This window comes from Anopheles cruzii, chromosome 3 (genome assembly GCF_943734635.1).
Source record: "Anopheles cruzii chromosome 3, idAnoCruzAS_RS32_06, whole genome shotgun sequence".
Taxonomy (NCBI): Eukaryota; Metazoa; Arthropoda; class Insecta; order Diptera; family Culicidae; genus Anopheles; species Anopheles cruzii.
In genome coordinates, this window is record NC_069145.1 from 50074113 (window position 1) to 50101342 (window position 27230).

Here is a 27230-nt window from a genome sequence, read left to right on the forward strand (position 1 = left end):
GCAAACCGGAGCCGGCTTATCTCTGTTATACACATCTATGGGTATTCCCAGTTTTTTTTGCTCACGGTACGAGAGAACCTTCTAGTGTGCCGCGCCACAACCCGTTCCCAGCTGGGAAACTGGTCTCTGCAGTAAGGGCGTAGGGGATTTACGATTGTTCATCACCCTTTGTATGTACCAATAGTGTGTATAATCGAAATCGTTACTATGCCTATACTTATTGTAATTGCTCACTAGATTTTGCTTGCTTACTAGTTGCTGCTGCAGAGCTAGCAGAGATGTAGAGCAAGTTCTTAGGCGCTAAAACCTGCAGTTGGGCCGGTTCTATCGACAAGCAAATCCAACACATCGTTTGCCGCTCGTTGCAACGTGCTCTTCTTGCAGAACGCTCGTCTGATAGGGTGGCTGTGGCTTCGTGTGCCTGACGGCATCAGACGACCTCGTCAGACCATCACAACCGATAGAAGGAAATGAAACATGTTTCGGTAATAACGGAAAATCCCATTTACGTGCAGAAAATAACCGGTTACGCTTAACCGGTTTCATGAACTCTCTTCCAAAGTCCATGGGATATCCTATTCTGCTTAATATATACGAAACATCTCAAAACAGAAGATTGCAGATTTTTTGGCTTTACGTAGGTACGGTTCAATCAATCAAGGACAATTTAGAGAAGCTAAATGTTTCTATGGCGAAGGCTATAATAGTGAAGGAGAAGATAAATGTCTGATTGAAATATAAACTTGTAGAAATCGCCTCACTTTTAACTTTTAACCCCACTTTTAACTTCGAATCGAATTATGATTCGTTAGTTAGTTCGTTCGTTAGTTTTATGATCAAAGTAGAAGTATTATAAAATGTCGAAATCTTTTAAAATGGAGTGATTTCCCATCGTCATTAAATTTCTCGCACCTTTTCTATTCGAATTTTCTCTAGATGGAAGCGTGATGGAAGATCCTAAATCTTCTGCAGGCTTTTATGTGCTCGGTCAGAGCCGTTTCAATCTATACCTGTTCCAGCCTTTGTTCTAGAGATCCAGGCTTCTGTTCTCGAGAGTTTGTTTTAATACGCGAAAGTTCTTTTCAACTGCAAGTTACTGTCAACTTTCAACCTCTTTTCGTAAGTACAAGGACGGAAGGCTTATTGCCACCTTAAAAGTAACGATGGCCCACTTTTCGGAAAAACAAAGGCAAATTGCCTCCAAATGAATACGCCAACTCGTGCATCGATCATATAAATACATCAAGTGTACAGAATACAACACATATTGCAAAAGTTCGTCGACAGAGTTGTTTTAGAATTCACAAACTAATGGTGTACCAAGCGCCGAAGTGTAGCTAAATTCAGGTGACCACTAATGCCTAGCACTCAGCATTACATTTTCATCAGTCATCTTGATACACTTTATAAACTACTTTATAAGCATCTTCATACTTCATTCGCTACATGTATGTATTCACGGTATGCATAAGATAAAAAACCAAAGAATGTGAAAGTGTTCTACAAAAGTATATAGAATGCGAAAAGAGGAGTACAAGGAGTATTAAGAAAACTGCAAGGAAAAAAAGGTTGAATGCCTTAGGTCATGTTTCGCTGAGTGCGATTATTGTTTTTTTTTTCAATATCTCTTTTCATACTCTGACATCATTAGAATGATATTCTATGGAGAGAACAGGAAAAGGGCTGCACATCGTAGTACGTACTTTAAAATTCATAGAAGTTCTTTTATGGCCGTTTCAGCTTGTTCATATTTCACCGTTACAGCTGCTTGAGTCGGATTTTCTTAGTGGATGAAATGAATACCCAATCCTTCAGTCTGTGCGCCTAATACATCTTTGTCAGTGTGTTTTGTATGCTTCTTTATAGCAACCTTTACGGCAGATGCTCGATTTACAGAAGTATTTGGTTCATAAATATAAAGGATATCACATTTTACCCATTGTTCTGTTCATCCTTTTGCATACGTATGTTGCTCCCTTTTAAGTAAAAAGGTTCCTCATGACTGTGTTTTGTTCCTCAATCATCTGGATTTATAATAAAATGTGCATGAAGTATTGATATCTGATATTCAGTTTGTCTATGGTCTGCAACCAATTGAAATTATTTCAAATGGTAAGATTAACAACCAAATGAAATTTGTGAAATCCGATGAAACGAAATCACGCATTCGTATTAATTTTTAATTTCCGATAATTCCTAAAATACCAGAGATGTACTACTAGGTGACCGGAAATTCGAAGTTGTCCCGGGCGTCACCTATCTTGGGTCCTTGGGTCAAAGGTTAGCACCAACAATTACATAACCGAGGAGATTCACGCGAGGGTGCTAGCAGCAACAGGTCATTCTACAGTCTGAGGAAACTCACATCTCGTATCGCGACGGTCGAATCTGGGGTTATACAGAACCTTCATAATCTCAGTACTCTCATACGCATCTGAGACATCGACACTTAGACTTATCGACACACGAAACCCTCTTAGCCGCGTCCGAGAGGAAGATGCTCAGATTATATTTGGAGGGACAATGGAGGAGCCGCTACAACAGCGACCTGTGACCTACTGTCGTGCAGTGTGTATGCCTAGCCAGGCTCCTGGTGGGCTGGTCGTGTCATGAGCATGGCGGATAACGAACCGGCCCGTAAAGTCTTCTTAAGCCGTAGGTCCTGAAATAAAGCGTCGACCGGGACGCAATCTAAAAATTAACCATCAAAAAGATTCATGTCATTTGCGTAAAGCTGAATTCACAAGGAAGCATGATGTTTCGGTAGCACACCAATTAACAAAAAAAAATGATGGATCAAAATTCCATCTGCGAAGTTTTGGCCAAAGGGAACGAAATCGACCCATTTCTTAAACTGATGGGTACTAGGAATGAGAAATGGGATACATACGTCAATCCTGTGTGAAAACTATCGTGGTTAAAGCGTGGAGAAGCAGCTTAAACGATGGCCAAATCAGGACTAATGGCCATGAAGTTTCAACTGGGACTTGAAAGGAATTATTCATTATGAGTTGCTTCCGATATCGCCGTTCGAAGCTAGCGATTGACCAGAAGTGGCCAGAATCCGCCAACAGAAGAGGTGTTGTGTTCCATCAGGACAACAACAAATCAGGACAACAAAATGTCACACACGTCTTTAGTGACTTGCCAGAAAGTCCGGGTACTTGCTTGGGAAGTTTTAATGCATCCACTGTATAGTCCGGACGTTGGATCAGGCGATTACCACCTTTTTCACCCTTTGCAATACTTGCTTAGTAATAAAAAATTGAGATCAAGAAAGGATCATGAAAATAGAACTTACGGTCGTAAGCAGTTCTTCAACACCGCCTCATGCTTCTCACGCTCGGTTATGTGTTAGAACCGCTATAGCTAACTGCTAACACCCACTAACCTATATTTGTGACAAATAAAAGTAAGTCTCGTCCCAACAGTCGAACTGTGAGTTTCGCATCGGTTTCGTAACGAAAGAAACATAACTTAGATTGCTAGAGTTTTTCGCCAATAACTTCCAAGACTTGTATGAGAGAGGCGTTCTGAAGCTACCTTCAAATAGGCAACACATTTTCCAACAAAACGGTGTATATTTTACGCATATCGGACCATCGGAACATCTTAAATACAGTTTTGAAAATCACGCAAAAATAATGAATTTCTTTTTTCACTACCTAATATATAAAATAAAGTCGTTTTAGTTACGGCTGATTGGCTGAAAATTGGTGGGGAGGTAGCTTAGAACCAAGGGACAGACATTGAATATCGTTCGATTGCGTTTCGATTTTTGTCTCTTTCAAAAAGTGGATGGCAAAGAATCTTTATACATTTTTTTGTTAAAAACGAAATTAAGAGCTCGGACGCAATCGAAATGTTGACTGCGGCTTATAATGAAGATATTAAGACCAAAAGCAGCGCTTATCGGTGGTTTAAAATGTTCTCAGAGGGTCGAGAAAAAAATTTACATTACAGTTCGTTCGCAGATAATCGTTTAAGGTTGTGTAATTTTGTAATGTTTATGGCAGAAGGTGAGGAAATTGATGTACGTAGGACGGGAATGTGTGGGACTCATTTCCGAGAGGATTCACTTGCAAATACTTTCCATGAAGAACGTTAGATTGTTGCGGATTTTGCCAGCTTTTGTTGTACTTTAGCTACTCTGCACATTGCCCATTACAAGTTGACAATCCATGTTTTACTGTTTCTCGTTTTCACTTTTCTACTTCTTTACGCCCTAGAGCGTTTTATAATAAAATGGTATAATATTCTGTTTAGTATAAGTGATCTCATTGCTTTGAACATAAGATTTGATGTTTTTGATATTTATACTTTTGGTTCTTATGCATTTATTTACAGTCGCTCAATGGTGGCATTGCCAGTAAGCATCTCCAAAGTTTCTTGAAAAGAAATTTCTGAAGCGTATTACGTGTTGGACAGCATACTTATCATACTGGTGCACATTGCAAGAACATTAATGCTTGGACATGGATGAATACAACGTAACAACTTACAACGTTAATCTTACCGCTCCTATTTTTGCTATTAATCCTGACTTCATTACACAATGGTAAGTACAAGATTGTTTTCACAGTGGGAATAGCATAAAAAAGCGACGAATTAATAATAGTGATTATAAATTTACAAATATACTCACAAACGCCTCCATATATAGTAGACAGATTGACGTATTGACGAATGTTCACTATACCTGGTGCGAGCGTTGGTTCACTTATTAAAATCTTTTTTCTTTTAATTCAATTTCGGATGGTTCGGGGTCCTAAAAAATCCTTAGTACCATTACTATTCAAGAAATTTTAAATTTAAATTTCGTTTTGAGGGCTTTGGTAAAATGTTGGTTTTATAATTAGAATTGGGTATTTTCTTTTCGTTCTATTGAGCATCAAAGCTAATTAAGAAAATCATACGATTGATTTTAATGGCAAAAGAAATATCCCTGAGCCTTGTTTATTGCCATCGCTAAGTGAGTCGCACGGAAGTTCCACACGTTTAAATTCAAAGGGCATATTCATCGATTATATGATAGCCGGTTCGGGGTAGAAGTACTGGGCCGTTTAATAAGTTCGTATGGTCGGTAACAGAGAGCGCTGTTACGAGCCTGATTTTTGTTATTGTATTGATATACTCTTCAGATGAACGTATGTGAAGTTTCATTTTAATCGGTGACTTAATTTTCTTTTATAAGCCATTTAGTATTAACGAGTTAAAGTATTTTTTACAGTGGAAAAATCAAGTATCGTGCAGTGATTTTTATTTTTATTTTTGAAAGGTTTAGAAGCCAAGGGAAATTATAAACGAATGTTGAACGTGTACAAGGACTCTTCACCTTTAATTAAGGGGTTAAACGGGCGGTTTCTGAGTCTATACGCGGTCTTAGTAGCCTTCAAGACGATCCATGTCAAAAACGTAAACAAACAGACACAACACCTGAAGTCGTAGAAAAAATACAGGATATCGTTTTCGAAAATCGTCGAACCACTGAAAGAGATTTAGTATAAGGCCTAGCCATCTCATCGAGCAGTATAACCAATATTTTGACTGAAGTATTGGGTTTCAGAAAGCTATTTGCAAAATGGGTGCCACATTCGCTAAAAATGGAACAAAAACGCTTTCGACTTTGACTTTCTCGGCAACATTTAGAGCTTTTTCGAAAAGATAAAGTGGATTTTGTGCATTGAATCATCACTGTGCATGAGACTTGAGTCTATCATTATGATCCTGAATTAGTTCCTTAAGGTTGGCAGGTGGGTAAGCTTCAAGTAGGTCAACTGACTATTCGATATAAAAAAAACGATGTTTCCATATTTCATATTCCTATTCATACTATGTTTGGCGTTCTCCAACGAATGTTGTTTGAATGTTGAAAATATGTTTTGAAAATTCTACACGGTGCGTTTCTTATCCTTAATTCTGCATTATAAACATAGAAACATATAAAAAACGTTTGTTGTGTAACCTATAAAAAAGTTATAACATTCTAATATTATTATAGTTATATTATCAATATTCTCTTTTGACTCATAAATAACTAATTCAACCCTAAAGGTTAACAAATTATCGTTTGAACGACATACATTTGCTTTGAGAACCTTGTTCTAACATTAAAACAAATTTTAAAAGGATTTCAAAATGTTCCTATAATATGGTTTGTTTTGCGTTTGTTTTGGTTTACACATATATTATATATAATATTGTTCTTTACTTTAACGACTGTTGATTATTCGATGTTGCTCGAACAAAGCTCGATCATATTATGCATTAACCGTAGCAATAGCATTAATGGACATCACATCAATATTATATCAGTTGATATACAGTCACAATAAAGTGAAGCTTGATTGATGTAACACGATACATTGCCCTCATTTTTGAACACTTGTCTTCGATTTTCAATCCATTTAGTTAAACTATCCGTAACTAATCCACATTTAAAGTGCGGAGAAATGGGGCGAACGAAATCAATAGAATCTATTCTTCCAAACTAACCCATAGCAAAACTCTCAGCATCAAGCAGAGACACGAAAGAAATGACGAAGGACATACGAAAAGATGATCTAATGGAAATTACGCTTGGTGTCGCGTATCACGCGAGCATTATCATCATCCATTCCGCGTCGTCCTTCATTGAGTGAAACCTTTCCCTAAAGAAGAATATCATCATCATAAAATAAGGACATAAAGAATCTTGTACCATAAATTTGCTGTAGCCCTGGATCACCATCAGCATAAAATAAACATTTTAAAGTTTGAACTTCTGAATTTTGACGATGTTCCACGAAACAGTAAAAACAACACTTGATACAAAAATTCACACGTGGAAGTTGCCTTGCACGATGTCTTACGTTAATCGTTTCTTTTGTTGGAAACGTTTATTTTTTGTTTTTCTCATTTATTATTATTCATTATTCATTTTTTAGGCTGCAAAATTGTTTCAACAATAACATTTGTTGAATAATATATTTTTATAATAAAGTTGATCTGTTGAGTTGATTAAAGTCAAGTTCCGATTCAAGTTTAGTCTCGATTTCAACAGGCAAGTCACGATTGGAATAATATACGGTAATTGGAGCTGCACTTGTTTCTATTGCACCCTTTCACTTCATTCTTAGGGCCAGAATACTAACTCGTCAATTCATCCCTAAGTTCTATCTATCGTTTACCGATGGCCTCGTCTTGTATCATTAGAAAGAATACATGGTGGCACTTGCTGGTTGGATATTAAATTTAAAAACATTAATATGATTTTTTAGTAGCATAACGCGTGTACCAATTCTTCAAAAAACGTTATAAGGTCAGCGTAGAAGTTGTTTGGTAATCTGGTAAAACTCTCACGAAAACACGTTATAACTAACAGAAGAAACTCAAATAGACCACTCAAGAGGCTACTAATTTCGAGACTGATGTTGCCGATAAGCTCATCGAAAGCTTCTTTATTTATCGCAGTATGGTACAATATTATTCAGAAAACGCTTGGTGAACCACTCCCCATTTACTATTATGTACTACATCACGATGTTGTAGATATTTGAACGACACTAAATGGCTATAGGTCTAGGTTCTCATAATATGACATATGGTCGATCGATGAATGTCAATCGGACGGAATCAAATTTATTTTTATGTATTAAGAAGACTGTTAGGCCTGGCGGTGTTTTGTTGCAAAATTAGTTATTTATAAACAAATCGTTTATTATTTGTATACACAAAAAAATCACCATTCTTCAAAAAAATCGTTGCCGTTTTTCGTTGTACTCCGTTGTATTGTCCTTCAGCAATCTTGTGCTGGCCTTGTTGAGATCGAGAACTGGTAACCGTTCATTTGCAACTTACCTACCTAGCATCGCTTTTAGGCATCCTGAACACGATAGTGTTCAGGGTCAGTTTTTGAGTGTTTTCCAGTTCATAATGATCCTGTTACATATACAATTCGTTTGTTAGGACTCCGTTCTAGTACTGTTCGTTGATGTGGCCTCATATTCTACGTATTCTTGCCTTCGGCAAAGTTTCTCCAGCTTTATAACATCAAAGTATAGAGTTTCAAGCAGGTCTAATAAGATTCTGCCACTACTTGACATTACTTGATTACTTGCATGGTGTATTGATGGTAGTGGACAGTTTCACCGTGCTATCTTAATAGGATGGTGGTGGGTAAGCTCGGAAAGGAATGTAGCTGGCATGATACTGCTGTGCTATCGCTGCTGTGGAGTAGGCCCGTTATTCAGTATGTTTCTCTTGGAGTTCAGACATACTAGGATATACCAGGTTCAGGTTTTGTGCTGAGTTGTATATAGAGGAGCTATACAAAAAGTTATGGGAGTATATGTGGCACTCCCTACGTATTTCCTGGTCCGTTGCGGATTCTCGTCATGCGATGCTCTAACCGAAGTGCGATTTGCACCAGAGACTGTCACACCAAAGCCAATGACCGAACCCACGGATCTCCGAACAGCTTCTTTTTTTAAAGTAAATGTTAACATATTACTAATAAAAGTAGTGTGTATACTCACGTTCTAAGCGATGTGGGAGAACGGGAGAAATGATAAACAAGTGATATATGAATGGCATTGAAAAATACATTACACATACTTGTTGCAGCATTTTACCGTCAAATGTTTGGTATATATATTACAATATAATATACCAATAATATCGTAATATTATGGTAATTTTATATACAACGGTACATGAAAAGCCATTAGCAATAGCAATTAGATTGATATATTTGAACCTTTAAGATTTTCTAAATGCTCTTCATAAGATTCGCAAGAGATATTAACAAGGCACATTTGATAATTGAATTTAGCTAAAATCTCCAACTCTTTTTCTGATCAAATTTATATGCACTAACAGAACATTAAATTAACTGAGACTAAATTTGTAATTTAAATATGCGTGAATTGATTTATCATATAAATCATTAATACACATTTTCATCAACATTCACAAACATTGTAGTTTGTCATTTGTCAAGAGTTTTCATGAAGCATTTCCATTTTTAATAATTTAAACAATACAAAATTCTGCAAATGATATTAGATTTAGTTGGTGACATATTGGAGTCTGAGGTATGGAAATTGGAAACAGAACACTATACGAAATTTTCACTGTAACTGGCTCGTGTCCACCGCAACGGTATAAACGATTGAGGAGCGTTGTACTGCTACGTTGTATAAACCTGGAGCTCAAATGTTTGCGGAATGCAAATGGACATAAAACACACCTCACCATTAACCGCACCAGGGCTATTTTTCGATAAAGTCGTCAATGACCGTTTTGAGCGTGTATTAAAAAAATGACTCCTGCTCTCCACGAAATTTTACATACGATGCAACGAGCAGATTTCCATATCCATGACACGTTCCTCAAACGAGTAGATTTTTAATCAAGAATGAAAGAAATTTAATAGTTTCATGATCAGGGATAAAAAAGAAAAAGAAAGGAGGTGAAAAGGAAGAAACCTCCATGCCGCCCGAAAAACATTAGAATGACCTATTGCAATAAAATGCGCCTAAGATTTTAAATATTTGTCCGATTAAAATAGAGTTGTTTGACTTGAGTTGATATTTATTAAAAATTGGCAAAGAATTATTACCTTTTCATTATTTATATTTATGACACCTATTAAAAATTGTGTATTTATCTTTTACTTACAGGAAACTCAGACGCAAGCAAGAAAAAAATTGCAAGTTTTTTTATCGACGATTTAACCTATTGCACTATCCCGAGTGTCGTAATTTTTTGGATACTTCAGTTTATCATCGCTTGCTGCAGAAAGTGAAAGATCCTCAAGGTTTCATAGACATAATTCGAGCCTCTCAGACAGAAGCCGAAAATGTATCTGATGGCGATTTGAGTGATTCCTGGAGTTGGTTTAAGTTAGGTGACTTTAACCCTATAGAATCGATAAACGAATCTTCGTATGACTTTGGAAACGAAAATACATCGTACCAGAAGACGCATAACAACGTATCTGACTTATTTGGAATGAACAATGAATACGAGAACTCAGTACAAGTTCTTCCACCATTCGAATTATGGCAGTCAATATTCATCGCAATTTGTTTGGCTATCTGTATTATTCTTACAATCGGCGGCAACATATTAGTTTTGTTGGCGTTTATTGTAGATCGAAGCATAAGACAACCCAGTAATTACTTCATCGCTTCGTTGGCTGCGACAGACATGCTTATTGGTAAGATAATAAACACCAATTGATAACAGCTCAGCACATATTCAATAAATGTTGATGTTTCCTTTTTTTCTTTCTACGATAATATTTATGAACAGGAACTGTCTCCATGCCATTCTATACGGTGTATGTGCTTATGGGTTATTGGGATCTTGGACCTCTTCTTTGTGACCTGTGGCTGTCGGTGGATTATACCGTTTGTTTGGTATCACAGTACACAGTACTGTTGATAACCATCGATCGTTTTTGCTCTGTGAAGATAGCGGCAAAGTATCGGAGCTGGCGAACTAAAAACAAGGTTATATGGATGGTTACGATTACATGGATCATACCGGCGTTATTATTTTTTATTTCCATTTTTGGGTGGGAGCATTTTGTAGGATACCGTGATCTATTACCCGGCCAGTGTGCGGTCCAGTTTCTGAAGGATCCGGTTTTCAATACTGCCCTTATAATTGGCTATTATTGGACAACGCTCGTGGTACTCTTTGTGCTTTACGGTGGAATTTACAAAACAGCTTACGACATGCAGAAAAAAAGTGAAGCTAAGCAACGTAAAATGCAATCAATGGTAGCTCTTAGCAGTGCTATGACGGGCATGGCAGGACGAGCTGCCGGAATTGGAATATCAAAAACTCAGAGTACACTGCTCAGCACCGATAGACCATGTACTACTGCACTTCAAAACGACCACGGAGATTTATTAATAGCCTTCAATGGCTCAAAAGCTTTGAAAACTCCTACTGGCAATAGCTTAGAGGACGGTAAACCAGTAAATCGGCTTCCTTTAGAGACACAAAATAAGAATTTATCAACTAAAGGTACTGAGACTGCTACCGCCTGTCGCAGCTTAACGTTGCCAAACTCAATTGACAAAAAGTGCAACGAGAATAGATCAGATGTTGAGCATTCCAATAGCCCCGGATTCGACTCTGATGAAGATAGTGCAAACGGTATTAATGTAGAACAGGAGCAATTAACAAAGATGACAACAAAACACACGTCTTTAGCTGGGCTGCTCGTTGAAGCTTCATCTGCCGTCCTCTCCTCGCGTTATAATGGGTCCTTAGTTACGACTAAGGACCCAGTGACCGTGACAACGTCACACGTTGACGGTATCAACCAGCAATTGATGAAATTCGATAAACAATCTGAAACTGCAACTCGGCATGAAACTTTGTCGAATATTTTAGAATTAAATAGTTCAGATGACTCTGTATCTGTATCTGGTTCACAACAGAAAAAGCTATGTACTTCAGGTAAACCTTCGCCACTGCTATCACCTTTATCTACAGTTGGTAACATCGATTCGCATAGTCCTAGCGATCGCCACGACATAACAAATGTTGGAGATAGTGGCGCATCAAATATGATTATAACACCTCCGCTTGGCTTTCAAACAAGACTGGTTTCATCCGATAGTTCACGTTCAACTGACCGACTAAGTGGGATAGTTAGTTTAGGAGATTCCATTGCTACATACGACGCCATGATCACGATGGATGGGGCCGATTATAGATTTATGGATGAAACCTCTATTGTGCTTTCGTCTCCACAATATGAAAATCCGACGTCCAGCGTGCGTGCTCCAGTTGCTAATGATTTTGCAATTCAACCTCTTCGACACGAACATCAAATGCATCTGTACAATGTATATACAAACCCATATACTGCCGCATCGCACATTTCGAAAGCCTCATTTAGTCAATCAGACGGGCAAAGTTTTGCAAATCCTTCTCTTTTACAAAAAGCTTTACTACGCGCAACAGCGCAACTACAACAACCAGCACCGACAGTTCTCATGAGCTTGTTCCACATGGACAGTGAAAAGCATTCATCGGAACTATCAATTCCGCCATCCAAATCGAAATGTAACAATACCACCGTTAACATAAGCGTGCAATCTGAAACTATGGACAATCCGGCAGCAATGGACAGCATTAGCTCCACCAGTTCTTGTAAACTCGACACTAACCTTGAAACTAGCCAAAATGTTATTCAGCGCAAGGATAGTAAGATAATAGTAAAATTTGATGAACAACATGCATTGATGGAAACATCAACCAAAAATGTTTATAAAGGAAGTGATGCACCTACTACGATTGCGGCCAAAACATCTAGTTTATCAATAGCGGCAAAACCAGACAATATGGTTAACAGTCTAGATCCACGGATGATAGCTGTTAATCCCAAGAAACGTGCGGAGTGTGAACCTTGCAGCAGTTCAGGATTCTTCCGGTCACTTGGTAGAAGGCTGAAAGGTGGCCGTAAGAAACCCGTCATTGACCCTTTCAATTTACCAGGTCGACAGAAGTCCAAATCAGAAAATCGTGCCCGAAAGGCTTTCCGAACCATATCATTTATCTTGGGTGCCTTTGTAGCATGTTGGACCCCCTACCATGTATTGGCTCTAGTCGTAGGATTTTGTGCGACACCTCCTTGCGTGAATGAACACCTGTTCATGTTCTCATACTTTCTATGTTACGCGAACAGTCCAATGAATCCGTTTTGCTATGCTTTAGCCAATCAGCAGTTCAAAAAAACATTCACCCGCATTTTGCGAGGCGACCTACATATGACTTAATTTTCCTGTAATGGATACTACGATTTCAAATTAAACCTAGACTAGAATCTTCGGGAATAAAATTAGTGTTTAAAATTTACAAATAATAATACCAAATAAGAGAAATTATTCATAGAGCTTAATATACACGAAATAATTACTTAAGATTAAATATTTGTTTCAAGTCCACGTATAGGACAATAATAGAATTAAAATTAATGGTAATGTTCAAAACGTATTTGGTAATAGAAATACAATATAGGGAGAAGAATATTAAATTTAATAAAAGCAAAATTAAACATAAAAAAATGATAAATGACCAACATTCAAAAGACTTTCCACTCTGCTTAAAGATGCAATTAAAAGCACCAATAAAACCCCCGTTATTCCAGTATTATCACATGAAGTTGCTACTGAAGAGGAGATAATTTCTCAAGTCACTGCAAGAAAAAAATGTAGGTCATATTCATTCTAATACATAGACAACAGAATTTATAGACAAAATGAAAACATTAAATGAAATTGGTTTCCTAAAACAGTTTTTTGAAAGCCATCCCTATGTTTTAGTTATTTGTATCTTCCTACGTTTCTTAACTTCGTGCAATGAAATTCTCGACAGCTTGTAAACATGAGTGTTGGTATATTAAATTGATAAAAGTGTATGTATAAAAGTATAGACAAGACAATAGAAAGAAACCAAATCATTTAAATGGTACATAAACCCTTGTTAGAGATAATAACCAATTGTAGACTGGTACAAAAAATGGTGCATACAATAAATTCGGAAGAATAGCATCTCTTGATATGAAAAGCCCTTATTAAACATGATAAAACATGTTAATAATTTTATATACATTTTAACCATGTATTTGTTGGAATATTTAGGAATTTGTAAACGGAATATATATCAATCGCAATATTAAATAAAGTGTTTAAGGGGTGACGAGTTTACAAAAAACCTAGACAAAATAAAAATAAGCAAGTTGGACCTAGTTGTATAAAAATTAATACAATTAATAGCGTTCGAATAATTTAAGTTCTAGGAAAGTTTTATAATTCGTTGTTATTTTAGGAATATATTAACAATACGAGATCGACACGATACGAACTTATGCGATGTTGAAGATACTTTTCACTCCGTTTTCATTAAGATCCCTCATTGCAACAATTATCCGACGTGTCAAATAACAATTATAAAAAACTCATACCATTTTCCTATCTGGATTGAGCCCCTCACAAGAAAATGGTATTAGTTTATGGTTATTAAAAATATGGTTTTTCGTTAAATAAATGAAACATTTTGTATCTATGCTGTGATGCTCTTTTCCTATTTCTTTCGGGTTTTTTCATTTAAAAACCCACAAAAATATTAGTAGTTAATACTGAATGACAATATTTATAAAAAATATTATGTATAATAAATGTGGATAATTAAAATACTGACGATATGTTTGTAGTAATACATACACAAAATAAACAGGATGAATATAAAGAATGAATATTTTATATAATAGGGAATCATCTAAAGAGTACAGAGATTGTGATCTTCTGAAAATCTTCATTTTATTTAATTCCACTTTAAGGTGCTTATGCGTGCTAATTGCATGCTTTTCTGAGGGTCCTGAAAAAATGAAACAAATAAAATGTCTTAGATATGTAATATGTTCTTTGTGTTATTATTGTTAACTAGCAGTTCCCGGCGCGCGTCGCTGCGCCTCATTTCATCCTTATTTCTCGATTGGGAGGCGTTTCAGAGGGCTTCTTGGTGACGTATCCGATCAGCTTCCCTGTTTGCTTCCCGTCCTGAAAAGTTCTGCTGGTTGTTGGTTCGTTTCTAACAAGACGCCTTCTGAGAAGATATTTATTGTTTTTTGTATATCGATGGCAGTGTGACAGAGGGCTTTGCGCCGGGCCAATAACTCCACCAGTAAAAAACACACCGTTACAGATAGCAACATAGATTGTCTCCGATTTGTGAAGTTTTTTTTAATTTTAACTAAACATTTTTATTATATTGACACATGCTTACCGATTAAGTGTCAAATTTTGTTATCTTCTATATATATAAAAGAGTACCGCGTTATTGTTATTCCCTTTATAACTCAAGAACGGCTGAACCGATTTGGCTGAAAATTGGTGTGGAGGTAGCTTAGATCCAAGGGCCCCAGATAGGATACTTTTTATAATCCGATCGCGTCACAATGAAGCCACAATACGCACAATGTGCTTTTTTTCATTTAGTGCAACGGGACAGACAGAGCGAGCAACAGAAAACAATTGTTGGCTTCTCTTTCTCACTAATGCAGCGTTCACTAGCTCACTAATGACGTATATAATCGAGATGTTTGGCGCATGTTGCGAGATGTTTTGGAGGGGCAATGATTTTACTGTCCTGAAATTTCCGCCAAACACTGCCAGTAATTCCAAAATCAGCTGACGAAATGAAGTGCTTCTCTTCTTATTGGACAATAACCGTTGAACGGTTTTAGTCTGCACCAACCAGCGACAATGTCTCTGATACTCTTTCTAAATCTCTGATACTCTTTCTAAATCTCTGATACTCTTTCTAAACGTTCGTTTTTACGGGCCGGGTTGTTAGTCCCGCGCCAACCCCCCTGGAACGCCGGAATCGGGAATCGAACCCATGGCCAGCTGCGATACAGGGACGAGCGTTACCGACTGCTCCTATCACCGGGGGCCCATTGCCTCTGGGGCGAAACAGAGTTCGCCGGGCCTGCTAGTGTTATTTTATATGTTATGCATCGTGTGGCCCCCCAGTAACTTTAGTCGCTGTTGTCAGTCGCCGGCGACCTAGAAAATTAATGCCGGCGAGCATTAAAGTCGTACGGTGGTTTGACATGTTGACATGTTGATGCGCGAGTTTTTTACGGAGTTTATCGAAATTTAATCATTGTTTCGCTTTAAAAGCCATTTCCCCGACCACTGTGACCGATAAGTGAGCACAACGTATCGGGTTTGCTACGCAAGTCGTTATGAAGTCGTAGCGTGTGGACCGGGTTTTAAATAAGGTTAACGTCACTATTTTATAGCAAACATTCCTCGAGAAAACTGTCATTTTGGAACAAATGTTATGGCACGTATGGTGGCTGTAGCTCAAGAGTAACTCATGCTGGAGGGCCAGACGAACCGTAAATCCGAGCGTAAAAATGTCAAATCTGATGTAGAAGTATCCCCAAAAGGTTAAACTACAGGTAATTAACAAAATAACTGGTACGACCCGGTTGTAATTCGTCAGTAGATCATTCGCCTAACACTAAAAACGTCAATACAGTCATTCGTATTATTTCCACTGAAGTGCAAAATATTTAACTTTAAATTTAATTAAATGCAACAATTATACTTTTTTATCATGCATTTCACTATGCGTGAGGTGGAACCAACGGAACTAACGGGTCAATTTTGGACCATAGTTTCAAAATTTCAAGCTGCTGATCTTTACAGTAGGTTCTCTAATTTGACATATCGTTCTACGATGAAGTTTATTTTTGATTTTTCTCGTCTCGTGCTTAGAGGAAAACAACATAACTTGTTTGAGGCCAATTTACGTAGAATTCGTCCTGATTAATATTTATTTTCACTATGTTGTTAGGTGCATTGCGATCTACGGTAGCCTGCAAACCACATCGGCTAACAGTAAATACTATTAACACAACGGCATTGATTATGTTTACCAATAACCTTAACCCTTTCCTAGATTCGTTGGTTGTGCGCCACCGGCGAAGCCGGTACCATCAAAGATGTGGGCAGTGCACAAAAAACACAAATCAGTAAAGCAATGAAGGCATATTTGGAAAGAGCCAAGGAATATGAGCGTTGCTTGAAAGTGGCACAAATCGAATATAAGTTAGGCAAACGCCACTTGGCTAATATGATGGGGGTTGATGTGGAGAATTTTACCAAGCAGGACATAGACCTTGCAATTCAGTATCTATTTCCTTCTGCTTTGTACGATCCGGGCGCTCGACCAACTTTGAAACCACCGGAAGAATTCATCCCAAAAACGAAGGGAGCGGAGTTTGACGAAACAGGTCGTCCATTCCACTCGTTTTTTTACACTGGACGACCAAACTTCTTCCAGCTTCTTCATGTAAGAAAAAATCTGAAGTATTCGGTTTTTTAGTTATTTTATAATAGCTATAGTAGTTGTTGTTAATTGATATTCGATTTTCTCGTTATAGGATATCGGCGAAAACATAAACAAGTTGAATGCAATGGAAGACAGTATAAAAGAAAAAGCAAACTCAGAGCATTTGATTGACAGAAAACTGTGAGTATGTGGTTTCAAAGATAATAAATAAGTGAACATGTTATGGTCTTTTAGCATTGTAAATAAATCTCGCTAAATTTCAGGAATATCAATGGATCCGAATGGCTTTCAAAGGAATTGTTAGAAAAGAAAATAGTTGAAACCATTACAGACACTGAATATGATAATTACGTAAACGCAATGAACCGTCTTGTTTCCCATTCATTATCGGAGCATGCAAAAAGCTTTGTTTATCAGTACAGAAAACCATTGATATCGAAGATTGAAAACGACACAATTCCTGCCCCCCAAGAGGATTCAGATGGTCGTCAATTTGTAACCATATACGGTACGATATCTGTTACTTTTTACTAGCACGTGCCTTTTTAAGCGATGGCATGTGTATTTTCTTGGTATACAAGCTGTTTCTTTTACAAGACTTTTTCTTTGTTTCGATAGAGTGCCTCCGAAAAACGGCTCGCGGTGATGTTACGATGAAGTTTCCTGGCTCCGGAAGTGTACAGATTAATGGACATGACTTACGTAACATGGGTTGTACGCAGCATCGGGAACAAGTAAGTTTTTTGGCCTTAACTGAATTATCTTAATGTTTCCGCCAGACCCACGACTTTTCGTTGTTCTTTAAAAAATCTCCCTTGTCAACATCCTCGAAAAAAAGTCATCGGTCTTCTTTCGTCATTCTCGGATTGTCGTTTGAATGGCTTATTGATATAAAAAAAGGTATGATACTTTGACTCGAAAGTTTAATAATAATAACTTAAAAGGTGCTAATGACTTTATTTTACAAGCAAAGTACGGCTGACGGGAGCATAAACGCCATTACGCTAATTACGCTAAAGGCCACATAGTTCATGGACTCTACCGAGTGGTCCTTAGTTTGCCCGTAGCCAGGCTGGTTTGTGTTGTATGAATGTTAAAGCTAAAGCACCTGTTTTGATCTGTTTCTTGTAGACACATATGTATTTGTTATTTACTACAAGTGTTTGCCGCTTTCTAATGGAATGCACCTTTTTTTTATTCTTATCTGGGATAAGTTCAAAAAAATGTGTCTCGCGCATAATGGTTAACAATTTTCTTTATTTAAATCACATTTTGCTCAATAAAAAAATTTAAAAAACGATTCATAGAATGTGACCGGGATCAACGATTTAATTTGTTCTCCTGCGAACATATATATTTTTTTGTAAAAGTCTACAATACAAATAACAATGAATAATAGGTTCGCCAGGCGCCTTCCTAGTTGTGTAATGATGTATGGTTCGACTTTTGTCTATAATTACACTTCATAAATCACATCTAAGCCTAAATATGGGTGTTCAAAATAGGAACGGAATGTATTCGGTAAATAAGCAAATGCAACCAGCAAACAGTTCTTCACCACGTTTCCACGAGCTTTCATGAATGTAAATGTTTGGACGGGATCTAATTGCAAGCTACACGCTTAGAATATCTACTTTTGACCCGCTTTGGTCAATAACGTCAGGATTTGATGCAGCATTTGTTGGTTTTGTTCGACCGATACCCGTAGTTCAGCAATCTCGGCCACGATCGTGCCAATGTTTTCGGAGTTTTCGTCCAACTTGTTGGTGATACCGTACAAAGTGGGCGTTTCATAGACGTAGCCAAACTTTGCCGAATGTTCGGTACCAGTCGGCGTAGTGGCACCGAAACCTCCGTGTCTTTGCATGTTCACTATCGTGTTGCTACTATCAGACCGATTGAACCAGCCGGATTTGTGCGACGCACTAGTTCCATTTGTTCCCCCGCGAACGAACGGATTACGATCCGTCATGTTGTTGCGACTGCACGCGAAGCTTTTGCGCAAAAAATGCTTCTTCTGCTTTGCCACGTCGTAAGCGGCCATCATTATGTCGCGCGGGAGCCTAGTTTCGCCAGGGTTGAGGGGTTTCACGCTTAACACTACCCTGTACGCTTGTGGGGATACCAGTGCAGTATAGTAAAGCAGATTACGCAACCAGTTGGGGAGCCAGCCATTGAACAGTGCCGATTCAATGTACGAGATTAGTTTCGTCTGACGTACGAGCTTTGAAAGACCAGCCGTTTTCTTGAGCCCCTGAATATCGTGCACTGCGATACCGATGAGTAAATTCATCAAAATAACGGTAACAAACAGCAGAAAAAGCACAAACGTTATCTGGGCACTGATCTCTAGCAGAAACGGCGGATCCTTTCCGTCGGGATCATTAATTAATAACTCAAGATCCTGCTCGCCTGTCATCATGACCAACACCGTAATGAAGCCCATGAACGGGTTAGCGAAGGAGGAGGAGGACGGAAAGATAACACAGAAGCTGATTGTGAACCCGATCAGCATGCAGGAGTACGCCATGAAGAGCTTTGCGAATTCGACCTGCACTTTCGTGTACATGGCGACGTAGGCACCAAAGACCGGCAGTTGGCCAATCATCAACATTAAATTGGTCCATCCCAACAGCACTGCGAACGCTCCAACATGATTCTGCCACGTGTAGGTTCGCTTCGTGTAAATGTAAGAAATGACGAACACGCTCAAAATTATAAACCACTCGATAACGTTTTCGGTTTGCGTGACGTAATGTCGCAACGAGTTGTAGCCAGTTATGCCGTAGATTTTGCGACATATCTCGATTGCGGTGATCGCCACCAGCACCATCCATTGCATCTCAATCACGAACGGATTGTTCCGCAGCATGTCACCAAAGATGGATTGTTTCTGGCACAGTTCTTGCTCTTGAATCGTTTCCTTCATATCCTTGCTACCATTGTAGCAATTGTGAGCGAGAGCAGTCAACACGTAGAGTGTGAGAAATAGTACAAATGTAAAGCAAAACAGAAGCCGGGCAATGTAGTATTTGCGGATCTTGTTCCATTTGATGTACAAAAACGCTGAGCAGAGCGGATGTTGCAAAAACTCCTTCTGGCCGTCGTCGACAAATGTGTTCAAATAGCTGATCTCGCGCGGGTGACAATGTTGCATAATACTGCGAAAGTCCAGTTCTAGCTCAACCTCTCGGCTCGATGAGTCCTGCGAGTGTGTTAGTGTAATCGCCGCATCGAGCTTGCACTGTATGACTCCAAGCGATGCCGGAGTTTTGCGGCTTATTATGTTCAGAGCGCTGGTACCCTTCCGAGATTTCATTGTCACATCGGCTCCGTGGTAAAGCAACGTTTCGACACACGGCCCAAGCGCATCTAGTGCGGCCAAATGGAGCGGAGTGAAGCCATACACATCACGCTGGTTAACGTTGGCCCCCCAGGCTATAATTGTTTCAAGCATTTCAACCGCAGCATCCGATTTGCCGACGGCCGTATGCAGGGGCGTCCGTTGATCGAAATCTGTTACATTCGGGTCGCTTCCTCCCAGTTTGAGAAGCGCTTCCAAACAGTCGGCACTTCCACTACGCGCTGCGAGATGAAGCGGCGTAAAGCCGCGATGATTGCGCGCTCGAACGTCGGCTCCTCGAGCTAAGAGCTGTGTCACACAATCCAGGTTTCCCTCGTCAGCCGCCAGATGCAAGGCGGTCATTTCCTTGTCGCCTTGACGTATGCGCACGTTCGGATTAGCTGCGGGACACTCGAGCAGAGCACTAAGACATTGCCCGTGGCCTAGGTCGGCGGCTAAATGGATCGGATTGGTGCCGTTTCGTTCGAGAGCATTCACGTCGGCTCCCTGGGAAATAAAAAAACGCAAACACTCGATAGCGTTCGAACGGACGGCGCAATGAAGAAGCGACTCCTCGCACTGGTGCTTATTGGTCGGTATATCGATGCGGGCCCCATTCGCTATCAGCAACTCAGCGGTGGACAGTGAATTACCGAATGCTGCGCAATGCAGCGGAGTATACCATTTGGGCTGCATGTTCACGTCTAGTCCTTGGCGAATAAGGTACGCCGTACACTCGGTGCAACCACTAAATGCTGCAAGATGTAACGCAGATAACCCATTACTGTCACAGAAGCTGATCTCTGCACCGAGTCGAACACACTGTTCGAGTAAGTGAAATTTGCGCAAAAAGGCCGCCCACAGGAAGCAAATATTCTTCTCTATCCGATCAGGAACTGCAGCACCACCGGCCGTGGAGGTGCTCACAGAGTTTGTTTGTGAGGAAGGCGATTGCGTTGACGGTGCTGAGGGAGGTGATAAAAGGAGTTGTTCTACAGCGCACTGATCATGGGGAAATGCATCCAACTCGAAGCTTTCCAAAATGGTAACCCGGCCGCCTGCCAGGCGCATCTGCTCGGTCAAGGAAATGCGGATAATGTCATTACACAGCTGAGCGCTCGATTCCGAGTACGTTTCGTCATAGCTGTCGTAGAGATTTGGTGCACTTTCTGCCGGCGGAGATGGACCTACCTCCATGTACTCGTAACTATCAATGTGCGACTTACGGCCATTGACCAGACCACTGCCAGTGACCGACGTCAGTGTGGTGGGCCCAGTGTTGGGCCCAACAGTAGTAGAACAAGGCGTAGTGACACGTATGCTGCCGTTAGATACATTTTTCGCGATGCTCGTAAAACAAGCGTTGTCGGCAGGACTACTTTTAGTGATTCGACGGAACCTGCTGTTGTTCCGTAGTGGCACGTAACTTCGATCATTACCACTGTCAACTTCATTCGACACCGTTTCTGAGCTGCCCAGTACGGCCTCTGCATCGATCAGTCCACTCTTGGTTTTGGTCGAAGATAAATTGAAACTGCAATGAATATAAATTGAATTTTAGAAATCAAGAAAGAATTGCAATTGTCAATTGTATTGTCAAATTTAAATTATCTAATAAATGCATTCTATATAGGTTAATGATTTAGATATTTTTTACTGTTCTACATTTACTTTATCAATTTCATTTCAACAAACCACCGTCTAACTAACAATGAAAGGAAGTGGCACTATTTAAGTTAATATAGGATTGGGGAAAATGCCATAATCCATAATTTTTGCGTGAATTTAAAAAAAAGTATTTAAGATGTTCGGATGGTCCGATTTGCGTCAAATATAGGGTGATTCATTGAAAACACATGTTTTCATTTGGTTATAAAACAAAAACGGCTTAATATTTTTCGATGCTTGAACATTTATTTAAAAAGGTTAATTAAACATTAAAATTCATGACATTTTTTTAATGGAAAACTATTTTGGTCAAATGTTCACCGCAAGTGCCTTGGCAGTAGCTCATTCTGTCGACCTACTTTTGAGTACATTTTCGATTGTATGCACGCACTCCACTTTACACGGCTAGTCCGTATACTCAACCCGACCCTCAACCCTCACGATGTTATTATTATTATGTGATATATTATGTGATTATTATGTTTTAATGCTTCCGTGTAGTTAAACACTAAATTCAGATCTCTACTGTCAAAAACTGCACCATTCATAGCTGGCAATTGACCAGAAACGACCAAAATCGGACAACAGAAGAGGTGTTGTGTTCCATCAGGACAATTAAATTTGTCACGTCACGTCTTTAGTGACTCGCCAGAAAGTCCAGGAGCTTGGTTGGGAAGTTTTAATGCATCCACCGTATAGTTCGGACCTTGCACCACGCGATTGACACCTTTTCCGCGTATTACAAAGTTTCCTGAATTATGAAAAATTGAGATCAAGAAAGGTTTTCGCCTAAAACGACCTATGAGAGAGGCGTTCTGAAAAGACTACCTTTGAAAAGGCAACAAATTTTCCAACAAAATGGTGCATATTTGACGCAAATCGGACAATTGAAAGAATTCTAAATAAAGTTTTGAAGTACACGCAAAAATAATGGATTACTTTTTCTCCAGCCTTATATAATCGAAATCTTCAGGTTATTGCGAAGTAACTTGGCTTGACTGCATTACGTAAAATGAGATGCCAACAACGAGTTTGTTAACGGCGTAAACGGAAACATCTTTTTCCAGTTGGTTCATAAATAATCCGCATAAAAATGTTCCGCACTTACAACCAATAATAAGCACCGCATTTTGGACAATAAAATAAAACTTGCACTGCAATGCGTTGCTAAGCAAAAGTTTCGTTCCATCGCCACACGCGATCATCGTACTCACCGGTTATTCATCTGAGGGAACTTGATGGCACCATTTTCGATACAACTGGTTGTCCGTAAAATTCTCGGTGGACGTGGTGGTGGTGTGCCGGGTGCACTATCGCTGTTTTTGAATCCGTAATTGTCCATAGTGTCGAGAACCTCGGCGAGTGATGGTTTAGCTTAAACCGCTGTGGTGGTATGTTGACTTGCTTTCCTGGTCATTTAATTTGTTGACTATTGTTTCGGTTTCGGTGTAGTATTGTGTTGGTTTGGATGATAATTCGATTGCGTTGGCGCTAGCTGTGGAACTTCATTCTGAACGCTCCATTTCAAACTGAACTTGAGAATCGTTTTCAGTGTACAAGAGTTGCTTGTCTTCATCCACGCTGTTCGTTGTGGACAGTCAATGTTAATTTTTTATCATTTTTCCAGTCTGCCGTATGCGAGGCCCTTGAAGGAATTGGATGGGACCGAATGTTGGTGTTTTTTTGTGTGTTTCGAATCGGTTGAATCGGCAGCAAATTGCGCTGTGTTGAATAGAATAGAGATACATAGTAAAACAGAATGTCAGAGAGAACGAAAGAGGAGAAGAGAAGGTAGAGATCGTTTAATTCACATAAAACCAGTTTTAATAGAGCTCGATCATATGTCGGTTTGCTGTTGCGCAGAGCTTTTGCTGGTGGTCAGAAATTAAAGGGGAAACAAGTTTGTTCAAATGAACTTCTATTTTGAACCACTTAAGATCGCTTCTATTTTTCTATTTGGCGATTGAATATATCAATCGAATTAACAACTAAAGACCATGCGGATGAAGTTGTGATGGTTTGGTGCTGTAATTTCGAATGTAATGCCACGCAACAACAGATTGAATTCGTTTGAAGTGTCCATACACATTACAAGAGCCTCCAGTAACAGTTGCTTACTATTTGCTGTTTTATTTCCATAGCAAACTATTTTGCCCCTGGAAACCGAAGATGATTGACCTTGGCTTTACTGACCATTGCTCTTAGCAAGATTAGCAAACTGCTTCTATGACTATATCTTTACTATACATCTTCCCATAACTACTAGAACAACTACTAATTGAAATATAAGCTAAATTGGCTGTAATATTTAACAAAGCTTAAAAAGAACGACTGCAACTAGCGTAGTTCTAGCAGCTAGCAGAGCTCTTTATTGTAAAGCAGCTTACACCAAAATTTTAGTTTATTCTGCCAAATTATAGATGTAAAACTTGGAAAAAGGGTATCTATTGCGACAAGCATGGCTAATACTGATCGATGATGGTGTTAAAACATAGACCATAGCAAATCACCCAGAGATTGCAATACGCGATTTACGGTTAGTGCTTGGCGACACGATTTAATAATATCGAAGTCTGGTAATCATCGCACATAACAAACGTTGTTGAAACCAAACATGAGCGTTACTTTGCACACCCCTACAATGCATGGTTCGTATGCACATAACACATCCCGTGTGCGGATCACTGTGGGAATTATGATAAAATGCACCGATACAATTCCCGTATGATACACTTCACAATGACAACAATCTATTTCGTTTGAGCAGCTTCCAACCGAGTGAACGGGGACAATCTAACGTTCGTATAGGCATGGGAGCAAACAAACTCGACCACTCAATTTTTCTTATCACAAACACCACAACCAATAAACCAAAAAATCTAATTTTGCATACACTCTTCTTTCCGGGTTGTAGTGCGAAGTGCAGGTACGATGCATATGCTTATGTTGAGAATTGGCGAAATATCTTTCTAAACACGAGAAAGTTCGCTGAAGATGCTATTATTCACCGTCAAAGTGTCTAGCGCTGTAATTTGTCGGAAATCTTGTCTTCCGATGATGATCTTACAACAGCGACGAGAATGCTTTCGCGGTTCGGATACGTCATGCTACACAAACGTATAACGGGGCAGGGACACCAAACCTGACTAAACTGCTCGCGATCAATGAGATCCACAAGGTGGGAATTACATCAATCCAAAAGTTACTACCACAGAAGAACCGAAACTACGGCCACGACACACTGGCGTTGTGCGGCTGACTAACCGTTTTGAAGAGTGTCACGGAGCAAATGTGAAGATCGACGAATTTGCTCTCTCCAGTCCGCTGATCGAACTTTGTCCAACATGTACACAATGACAACGGAGAGCAACAGCGGCGGCCTAGAGAGCCAAATGTATGCCGTTCGTACACATACGGAAGCATAACAAAACATCGGTCCCCGTTTTGGGTTAGTGCAAGAGATCTCGTGCAAGAGCTTGGAACACGGAATGATGGTGTTCTTTCATCGAAGATTAAAAATGTTATCTTAGATGCATCTTGCCAAGACAATTTTTTGAACTTTCGAACGATATCTACAAACAAATGTTCTATAAAATATAAACAAAACTACGTAAACTTAGGAAACTATGACCCGGAACTCGAAAGAAGTTCTTGGTCCGTATTATGAAGAACATCAATAGGATTCTTCTGCCACTTGAAGAATACGCTTACTTGAAAAAATAAATGATTACCACTGAACTGAAGCATTGGACATTGGAGCTTGTGGTAAACCACACTCCGCTGATAGAGCAGTCGGTAACGGTCGTCGTTGTCATGCAACTGGCCTGTTCGAATCCCGGGACCGGTTGTCACGCAGCCGTCCATGGTTTCACATTCAACCTTGTCTCTGGTGCAGGATAAGACCGCTTAGCGGGTTTTGTCCAATAAGAAGAAGAAGAGGTACAAATTGTTCAAAGAGGCAATGTTAATCTCTGTTGCTCTATCAACGGGGATTTTGTACCACTTGTAAACTGTTATTTTCGATTGAATCCTTGTTCACCGAAGGCCTTCAGCAACCTTTTTAACGTTTTCAATTATTATTATTATCCGTATTATCCGTATCCAAAGCCACCGTATACCCCAAATCTGGACCTTGTGACTTTTTCCAGTTTCCAAAACTCAAATTACCGCTTCGTGGTCAATTACTTTTGGAATAGATAAAAATCGACGATGAGTCAAAATTCCAACTGAGATTTTTAATTTGCGGCGTTGTTGACCACGCATCAAAAATCCCACCGAGTCCTAATTACACAACAAGCAAGAACATATGCATATGTTGACTTTAATTAGACATGGCTACGTTTAATAGCTGATTATTGTCTCTCTAGATTCTCTTTCCATTACTGTTCACGAACATGGCCGGCAAGGTAGATGTCCAAGCTAACGTTACTGGCGGAGGTCCTTCGTCGCAGGCCGGCGCTGTACGATGGGGCATCGCGATGGCTCTTCGTAGTTTTGTGGACGCTGAACAGATTTCTCGTATGCGCATAGGTAAGTGAATAATTGTCTGTCCACGATTTGCACACATGTGGTTGAATGAAATATCTACATATGTTGCTGTTTAATGGTTACTTTTAACTGAAAGTTGTACACATTTCTAGCTGGTTTGCTGTCTCGCGATTATCGTCGAAGAGAGCGCAAGAAGCCTGGACAAGCCGGAGCTCGCCGAAAATATACATGGAAAAAGCGCTAAACATGCATCAAAGAAGATTTACATTTCGAGGATGCTTAAAAATATGTTTTTTCCAATAGTACCCAACATTTTCTAATGCATGTAATGTATGTATTCGATATAAAAGCTCAGATAGCGCAACTACTTATGACTCTAGTTTCAAATTTTCCAACACAATGATCTAAAATTATACGACAATATATTTATTCAGTAAGAAAACAATGACTGATGGGATTGCTTACCATCCGTTTTATTACCATCATAGCCTTCTTCTCGTTGTACGTTTTTATTTCGATTCGATTGATCTTAGAAGCTACAGCTATAGAAACACCAAAAGCACAACTTATTTTTTACAAATGTATCCAGATCCTCGCTACGTGCAATCGTTTCGATCGTTTTCGTACCATATAGTGTTTGAAATTACTCAACTTTGGCGGCATCTATGTTCATATGTAAGTCATTCGTCCTTTATATCGGAAATTATTTGTTCAAAGTCGGAATGAAGCAAAGAACGGCTCAGAAACGCGGTTGAAATTTGCTCAGACTCGGCATCATTGAACGTGTTCGGAGCGTTTGTCTCTTCGATGCATCGTTTGGCGAATCCTGCTTTATCAGCTTAACAACGCCAGGGGGTGCTAC

The 27230-nt window shown here is 39.3% G+C and overlaps 2 protein-coding genes across 3 annotated transcripts; both read left to right on the forward strand.

The window, feature by feature from the left end:
* The first annotated feature begins 4475 nt into the window (after positions 1–4475).
* On the forward strand, positions 4476–12782 carry LOC128270537 (muscarinic acetylcholine receptor gar-2). Its single transcript, XM_053007945.1, has 4 exons — positions 4476–4558; positions 9663–10201; positions 10297–11842; positions 11903–12782. The coding sequence occupies exons 1-4, from the start codon at positions 4476–4478 to the stop codon at positions 12780–12782; spliced, it is 3048 nt and encodes a 1015-aa protein (XP_052863905.1).
* A 10465-nt stretch (positions 12783–23247) lies between these two features.
* Positions 23248–26857, forward strand: LOC128273019 (28S ribosomal protein S9, mitochondrial). Of its 2 annotated transcripts, none has more exons than XM_053010922.1 (3): positions 23248–23271; positions 26248–26410; positions 26521–26857. In XM_053010922.1, exons 2-3 carry the CDS (start codon positions 26275–26277, stop codon positions 26610–26612), a joined length of 228 nt encoding a protein of 75 aa, XP_052866882.1. In that variant the 5' UTR covers positions 23248–23271; positions 26248–26274; the 3' UTR covers positions 26613–26857. The 2 variants fall into 2 exon arrangements, with proteins under 2 accessions (XP_052866882.1, XP_052866883.1); XM_053010923.1 differs by lacking the exon at positions 23248–23271 and adding an exon at positions 23605–23671.
* Positions 26858–27230: the final 373 nt, after the last annotated feature.